This window comes from Arachis hypogaea, chromosome 13 (genome assembly GCF_003086295.3).
Source record: "Arachis hypogaea cultivar Tifrunner chromosome 13, arahy.Tifrunner.gnm2.J5K5, whole genome shotgun sequence".
NCBI lineage: Eukaryota > Viridiplantae > Streptophyta > Magnoliopsida > Fabales > Fabaceae > Arachis > Arachis hypogaea.
Window position 1 is genome coordinate 10,914,828 of NC_092048.1, and position 9,004 is coordinate 10,923,831.

General features: G+C 28.7%; 1 protein-coding gene across 1 annotated transcript; it reads right to left on the reverse strand.

Moving 5' to 3' along the window:
• Positions 1-817: 817 nt before the first annotated feature.
• On the reverse strand, positions 818-6,301 carry LOC112737156 (lysine histidine transporter-like 8). Its single transcript, XM_025786926.2, has 5 exons — positions 5,706-6,301; positions 4,380-4,513; positions 2,596-3,029; positions 1,748-1,879; positions 818-1,639 (listed from the first exon to the last, which is right to left on the reverse strand). The coding sequence occupies exons 1-5, from the start codon at positions 6,083-6,085 to the stop codon at positions 1,154-1,156; spliced, it is 1,566 nt and encodes a 521-aa protein (XP_025642711.1). The 5' UTR covers positions 6,086-6,301; the 3' UTR covers positions 818-1,153.
• Between the last annotated feature and the right edge of the window lie 2,703 nt (positions 6,302-9,004).

Genomic DNA, 9,004 nt, shown 5'->3' on the forward strand with positions numbered 1-9,004 from the left:
CACCTCTATGACAACAATAACATTGCATCCCTCAGTCAATCTTCTATCAATTTTCTTCTCAGTGTCTAGGAGAAACTCTTAAATTGCTGTGTCAAGCTCAAAGAGAAGCTTCTCAGTACCCCCTATTCATGTCATTTTTTGGAGTCGAAATTCCATGAATAACTCCATATTTTAGTTGGTGTAATAGTTTGGGCTTGATTCTTATCACGGATTTCAAGTTTTTGCTGAAAACCCTACTCTAGATATTAGAGAAGTAGAGAGGACAAAGTGGAGTAAGTCCCGGAAAAAAAAAAGGAAAAAAGTAGAGTATGGCGGGTGAGATGCGAAAAATTTAATTTTCAACCCATCCAAGTTAATAAAATATAACTCAAGTCCAAAAAAAAAAAAAGTTAATATAACTAAATTTTATATTAACAGAGTAACTCATAATTTTCAACATTTAATTGGATAATAATATAAATGTTTTACACTATTGCATATCGAAATTTAAAACTATATATAACGAGGATACACTCTTGTTAACACTATTTTTTTTTTCAAAAAAAAAATTTGTTACTTTTTATGTATTACCACAATTATTAAATTTGACTATAATGAGTGCGAGCGAACTGGTTCGAATCGAGTTGATCGAACTGTATGTGTTCATCACACCTTCACAAATAATTTTAAAATGGCTAAAATAAAAATCGAACTTATAAAGAATGTTTATACACAATTTTTTTATTCGCTAAACTATGTTTAATCTTTTGTTTTGTATCATAGAAAACATATATATCTATATTTAAAAATAAAAATGCTACTTCACGAGTCGTCCATATCCCACTACAACAGAGGAATGGTGTATCATATATAACTCCATTTCAAAATAATTTTGACATTCTGATAGATTGAATAGCACTACAAACAGCTATTCAAACTTTAATATATTTACATACTCAGAAGTCAGAATTGCATTTTTGTGTACACACGGACATCAAAAATGATCTAAAGTCTGCTCTGTAACGCGATTCTTCTTTCATTTGAAAAACCAGTGAATAATAACAATGGACAAGCTATATTTTGGTTATTAATTAATTAACAATTAACCTTCAATGACTTAACTTAATTCTGCTAGTTTAATTAATTAATTAATTAAATCGGTTCATGTTATTAATTACGGTTTGAAGAAATTGGCATTGAGACGTTTATCAATTAGAGTCTTCAAAGCCGAAGCTATCAAAAGAGCAGCAATGAGCATTCCTAAGCAACCAAGAACAACATTGAAGCACCAAGCGAAGCTTCTCGTACGAGGTTTCTTAATGGCCACCCACATGAAACATGGGTATGCATAAGACACTGGCACGAATGCGATTCCACCAAGAAGAAGTGACAGTGATGGTAGGAAGGGGAACGCCACGGCTACAAAGAAGGTTAATCCTCCAAAGAAAAGACGAATGCATGTTCTGACCCACCTTGGACACTTGTTGTTCTTTCTGGCTGTGATTTTGAATTCAATGTTGTCAAAAAATGGCATCGCATACACTTGGTAGCTGCTCAGGCAATGTAGAATTACCAAAAAGTACATTGCTCCTATTGTGAACTTCGTCACTTGATGAGCGTGCATGTGTGCAAACGAAGTTAATAGCCCGTCTTTTTCAATCTGCAACAAAGGAACATACATACATTAAGTTTGTCAAACTAATAGAGGTAATGAATCAATATATATATATACATAGATGCAAATTATTAGTGAAGTTAAAATTCTTGCCTGGTTTCCGTAAGCCCAAAATCCGGGAAGAGCCAGGGGATAAACGCACATGGCAATTATTGCGTACGAAATGATCACTCCTCTACGCATTTTTACGTTGGATTTCTCTTTCGAATCTGATGGAAGCGTTCCCTGTGTAACCATAGATACATAAATGTCAATCTAATTTGATTATAGAGTCTCTCTACCCACATGTGAAAATACAGAGATATATCAGTTTAGACAAATATTATAAATTATTTATGGAATCTTAATTAAAATTTTGAAAATCAAGCTGAATATTAGATTAATAAAATTTAAAATTAAAAAATTTAAGGTTTAATAGGTGTTGAACTAATTAAATATAATAAAATAATATATTTTTATTTGAAAATGAATTTTTTATTTTATTAAACTAATTTACAGTTAAAAAATTTGACTGATTTAATCGATTAATTAATTTTTCAAAAGGTTTTTTTTTTTAAATAATACTAAAAATTATTAAAATTTATTATTTGTGGCCATCATTTTTAACTATTAATCTAATTCTTTTAGTTTAATAACTTAATAACAATATATTTTGATCCACATTTTTAAGTATTGATGACCAAAAATAATAAATTTTGATGACTTTCTGATATTTTTCTTTTTTTAATTCATTATAAATTCATTTTTATCTTGAACTAACTTGGTCTAGTAACTAATTTTTAATGAATCCAATTAAATCAATTGGTTATCTAATTTTCAAAATCATAATCTTAACTATATCATTTTATAAATATATTTTTGTGTAAATAATTATAAACAATTTCTTTTTGTGTCATTTTTTTTTTGTCTGATTAGAAGCTCAAATATAATTAATGACTCACCTGTATTTCGAGTATAAGATTATGGCCCCGGAAAGCAAGCAAAATGATTCCAATGGAATTCATAACGTCATTAGCCTTAGCCACGTTACTTCCATGCATCGTTGTACTATAGGACACGTCATCATTGGGCTTACCCGTCTTGACGGAGATGGCCCAAAAGAGTGTGCAATAGGCGATGGCGGCGACGGAGCCGACGGCGGAAACAGCAGCCATTGAATTGAGGTTTGGCAACTGAGCTATGAGAATGGCTATGCAAGTAAAGATCAAATACCACTGAACTCCAGTTAGTGAGTGGAGAGTACAATTATCCTTTTCACAAAGTGTCTTGAATAGTAGGTCTAGGGTTCCACCACCGGTGATAATTAAGATTACGCACGTTCCTCCGGAGAGGTAACTCACCGGAAATAGTGCTGCTACCTTCCCTAGTTTCTTACCTAACATTTATATAACATAGGTTAGGTTTGTGTTAGAAAAATCCACTCTTTTAAAGAACATGCCAAAAAAATTATAATTATTCAAAGTACAGCACATGTTATAAATATTATAAATAAGTTTTACTTAAATTAAGAGTTTTAATTTTGATATACTCGTATAAAAAGTTTTATATAATTATTTAATTAAATTTATATATGTAGATTATTTTTTAAATGATAAATTTTAAAATTAGTTACATGTAGCAATAAACATGTCATGATACCAATTTTCTTAAAAGTTTAAACTGATAAGAAGTCGCAACTCTGATATTATGTCATGGAAGATGGAACCCTTATCTCAAAAGTTTAAACTAATAAAAAAAAAATAATACGAATTGTTGTATTTTTATAAAATAATTAAATATTTATGTAAAATTATTTTATTCAACATGTGAAAATTGATTTCTTGGAATAATATAATAGGTGTATGTAGTGCTGTTAAAGGCTACTTCAACATGAGTTAAAGTATGTTATCTTCTCCAAATGTTAGCATCAAATCAAGTTGAAAATATTTATATGGGCTATATATAAATTAAAGGTAATGAGGTGTTTAATTTCTAGATGACCCAGTGGGGCTCTGTTAAAAAATGGACAAAAACTATATATAAAGTAGACCACATATCAATAAGCTAAGTGAAAGTAGAAGTGATGTATCATGTGTAGTGGCTGGCATATATAGAAAATTTTGGTGCATGCCATCCTATAATTGATGAGATAGCACTTTCAAAACAAGTATTTTCAAATTTTATATTGGAAAAAGAAAATTAATAATGGAACACATTCAGAATATATTTACTACCATATGATGTATGCGAGAACAAAATATATAGTATATATGTAGTTAAGGTGGAAAAAAAATATAATGGAATACATCCACTATCATACCACTACTTAATTTGTTCTTGGTAAGATTCTAGAATTCATATTAAAATTAAAAATATGTTAGTTGATGAGTTTCGGAATGATATTAGTTTAAAAGTATATTAAAAAATTATATATTTAATATAATATGTACTAATTTAAAGAAAATAATTTTTTAACTATAGTATTAAGATATTTGTTAACAAAATCTTTTAAAATATATAAAGAGTATAATCCAAGTAAATGATAAAAAGTGCCTTCTTACTGTATATGACTAAAGTGGGTTGTAAAATTTAAAACAAAAAAAAAATATTTTATCATAAATAATAATTTTACTTAATTAAGACCATCATCTAATTAGCGTGTTGAGGTAGCATATTTTTTCTTTTTGAAACAAGCTTAGCTTAATTAGTAGAATAATAAAAGTGGAAGTTTGTGTTATTGCTGTACCAAAAGCAGCCATAGCGAGAACAAGGAATCTGCTGTGCCGAATTCCAGGAACTGATTCATGAAGCTCAACAAGGAGAAATATGGTGTATAGCTGCCAAATAAATGCCAGAGACAAACATACACTACCCCATGCCCTGCAATTATTTCCATTTCATTATTCATTAATTTATATTCCGCAAATTATTATTCCATTATTGTGGAATTTGTCCAATAACAATAATAGTATACTGTACTGGAAATGTATGCATGTGCTATTATATTATATTTCTTTTTTTCTTTTTGATTATAAATTATGTAAGTATATATATAGAACTATATATATAGAAGAGTAATGATGATAAATTCTGGTGAATTATATTCCACATATATAGAAAGTGAAAGATGTAGACCAAACGATCAGCCATTTGCATTATTGTATATGATATTTTTAGCTATATTATTATTATTATTATCATTATTATTATTATTATTATCATTATTATTATTATTTCTCTCGTCGAATAGTCATACAGATATACATTAAAAAAGACTTAAAAAAAATAATTAAATGAATCAATATATTAAATAAAAATAATATATATATATATATACACAATTAGTTATTATATATTTATATATAAATATATATATTATTTTATATATTTTAAAAATTTATTTTATATAAATAACTAATTTAGTGATTAGTTTTTTAAGTATACATCATGATAATAAATTATAGTCATTATTGTTTGATCAATCAACTACTAGATTGTGTGAGTAGTAGTTATAAAAGTCTGTCAAAGACTTTTCTATATTTAATTTTTTCTTCAAGATATTTCATCTTTTTTCCAGATGCATTGCTTTTGCTTTAATTTAGGCCTATGACTTTTTATTTTGCCCTACCTCTTTTTGTTCTCTCTTTCCCATCACATTCACATACACACATGTACGTATACGTGCGTGTATCACATGCATTGTTGTCATGGTTTTCGTATCTCACTCTGCTACTTCTACTAGCTACTCTTCATGTATAAAGACCTTTTGTACTTTCTAATACTAGTCAATAAAAATAATAATAATATCGTATTATTATACGGAGAATTAAAATTATATTAATCTGACATATAATATATCATATTTCATACACATGCACATATATAACTCCAAGCAGTAAATTATTCATAGAACGAGACGACCAAGGGAAGTTAGGTGAAATTTGTTAGATTTAAGCAAATTCATCCATAAACAAATAAAATTTGTTGGATGAGATTATTTTTATTCAAATTAATAATGAATTTAATTAGATTAGATCCAATAATATGAAAAAAAAAAAATTAAGGTACGTACCAACCAAGAGTGGCGAATGCAACGGGAAGCATGAGAGCCTGAAATCCAATATTTGAATTGAGAACATGAAACGCTGCAAAATATGCATTTCCATTTCTTGATTCCGTGATTGGAAGCCACTCATCTTTCGGACCCTGCTGCTGTGAAAGGCCAGAGGAAGGTTCATCCTCGAATTCGGAATTAGTAGGGTAAATTTGGGAAGAAGAAGAAGAGTGACGACGATGATGTTGATTTTGATGTTCATTATTAATATTATCAATGTGTATCAACAAAGTAGAAGCTTGATGAGGAGGCAATGGCGGTTTCAGAATCGCATCGGAGTTGCTCAAAAGAACAGTTCCCGATCTGAAATTTCTTTCCTTCACCTCCTCCTCCGCCATTATTATTTTATTTTAGTAACTGAATTCAAAGAGAAAAAATTAAAATATGCAGAGATTATTGGTGGAACGGAATTGAACGAAACGAGAGAGGAAGAAATATAATACAATTCCTTGATTATATAGTTGAAATTAACGAGACTATTGAATAAGAGAGTTAGGTAGAAGGAACATTGAAGGTACTTGGAAGTTTAAAGATGAAGACTTATACCGAATGATGAAGGGGAGATTCGACTCTCCCTTTATATAAGAGAAAATATTCTCATGTGACTGGTACATTGCTGTTCCAGCTGCGGTAGTTGAAATGACCAATATAGGGCTCTTAATTTGTCGTGTTGCAATTTGTTCCACCAACTTGGGTGAGATGTGCCTAGTACAGTATTGCTGGCACTTAGGAGATTCAGTTCCAACTTATTACAAAACTTATCTTTTATTTTTTGTCCTTGATTAATCTAATAATCAACCACCATTAACTATATATTAAAAATTGTCCCAAACTGATTCTCGTTAATCTTTAGTTATAAGTAGTAGTCATTTTCACATCAAATTTACAACATAAAACCAGGTGACTTGCCTTGATCATTTTCATTTTCACAGGTGTTATTAAATAAATACTTTTGTTAGTATTGTTGTTTGAATAATGCTAGAATACGAATAGAATTTCTTGTTTATCATCAGCAGTTAATCAATTATATTTAAAAGTATAGAGTAAAGAGTATAGACTAATAATATATTGTTAAAACGATAGACTAAGGATATTAAATTATTGATTAAAAATATTGGTCAATATAAAATAAAATTATTGGCCTTTATTAATACTTTTTTTTTTAGTTTGAAAGAACAAGTTAAGTAAAAGTAATAAAAAATAAGATATGTGATAAAATTAAATTAAATTTTGAGTGATATTTTAAATTAATCTTTAACTATTTTTATTTTAGATAATACAAATACTTTTGTACAGTAAATAGTTAAAAAATTATTACATATTAGTTTGTTATAAAGAAAAATTCATAACCGTTAAATAAGGTGAGCGCTCACGTAATTATCTCTAAGTAAAGTTTATAGTTAAAAATCGTTAGATGATAATTTAATGGAAGAATGATCCTTGTCATCAAATTTTGTCCTACTTGGGTGGCGCAGGTAGCCCGCGCGAGTAGCCATACTTGATGTAATGCGCATCAACGGTGTGACCGTCGCAACCACAATTCGAGCACAACATTGAGGAAGAAGAAGAATGTTGACAATTAGGATTGACAATTTTAGTTATGGATAAAACCATAATAAAACTCTAAAAAAGATGAAATTGTCAGAAGAAAGTGCCGACAGAATTGCTGAAAAGAAGCGCAAACGGAATTGTCAGAAGGATGAAAACTTGTCCCAAAATTGTCGAAAAGATTACAAATTGCAAAGAGATGGTAAAATGTCAAAGGGTGATGAATTATCGGAAGGTGACGAAAAATAAAAGTAGGTAAGTAGCGGATGACAGTGACGTTTGATTTATTAGACTCGAAAAGACACAAGGCGAAAAAAAAAAGTCTCCAAATAATGACAAATGACAAGAAAAAATGAAATAAAAAAAAAGTGTAAAAAGTACAATAATTTCATGAGAAAAAAAATAATTTATTCTCTTCAATGAGAATACCATGACTTATTAGACTCAGAAAGACAAAAAAGAAAGGATGGACTAATCAATGAGATGAGAAAATGTCAATGCATAGACAAAAAAAAAAAGAAAAAATGCATAAAGAAAAAGAGTACTAATGATAAAAAAAAAACATAATTTTCTCATTAAAACTAAAATAAGCTATCTTATTCAAAAAAATACCATTATTCTGATATTATAATAAAATTATGAAAAAATAACAAAAATAAAAAAAATATTATCCTTTATATTTTTATTGTTATGGACTAATAGAAAAAAATGGTTTAATACAAATTAAGTAAAGATAATCAATAATAAGATACGTGATAAAATTAAATTAAATTATAAATAATATTTTAAATTAGTCTTAAAAAACTTTTATTTTAGATAAATTAGAGAATACAAATACCTTTGTATGGTATGTAATTAAAAAATTATCATATATCTTGATATAAAGAAAAATCCATACCCGTTAAGTAATTGGTTGAGCATACACAATGATGATTTAAAAAAAAAAAAAAAAAAAAAGTCAAAAACCGATGATGTACAAAACGGTCATTTTCGCTACCTGAAAAAGGGATAGAGGAACAAATGGGGCGCATGCTCTTCGTGCACTGCACCACCTATGTGCACACCATAAAATTTGTCAACTCAATCTAGACCTTTAATATTAGTTAAATAAATCTCTGCGGTTCATAATATTGGACCCTCAAGCACCCTTCTGCTACATGTTAAATTTTTTCCAATGGGTTGTTATGTGAATGAGACTTTTATTCAAATAAAATCGGAAATGCGTGGATTGCACTTTCAGAATGACGTCACCTCACTGATGTCATCTACGACAGTGTATTTTTGACTTTGGCATTCGAGGATGGTGGACTAAATTGTAATTTGCTTGTGACGGTATAATAATATTAGCATTTAGCCGCTTAATTAACTAGTTAGTTATTGCATAATTGTTTATTAATACTACTAATTAAGTAGCCCTTCACATCAAATTCATCAATACTTGATTTACTCTCGCTTCCCTGGCTTAATGGGATTCATATATATATTTTATTTTTATGTTTAAATTTATTAATGTTCTTCATAGGAGTATATTCGGAATAATTAAGTTTTTGAGTCATGGTCTTATATTGGTCTTCCTAGAATAATAATAATTAAGTTATATGTCTCGTCACCTTGTAAAAAAAATAAAATAAAGTTATGTCTCGGCACCAGTTCCAATATATATTATTTCATTTTGCTATAGCTATTGTATAGGAGTATAGTGTTTATTT

Coding starts and splice junctions, on each gene's coding strand:
- LOC112737156 (XM_025786926.2), bottom strand. CDS start 6,085: ATGGCGGAGGAGGAGGTGAAGGAAAGAAATTTCAGATCGGGAACTGTT. Junction 4,514..5,705: donor GCATTCGCCACTCTTGGTTG/GTACGTACCTTA, acceptor AAATAATTGCAG/GGCATGGGGTAGTGTATGTT. Junction 1,880..2,595: donor ATCTTATACTCGAAATACAG/GTGAGTCATTAA, acceptor ATGGTTACACAG/GGAACGCTTCCATCAGATTC.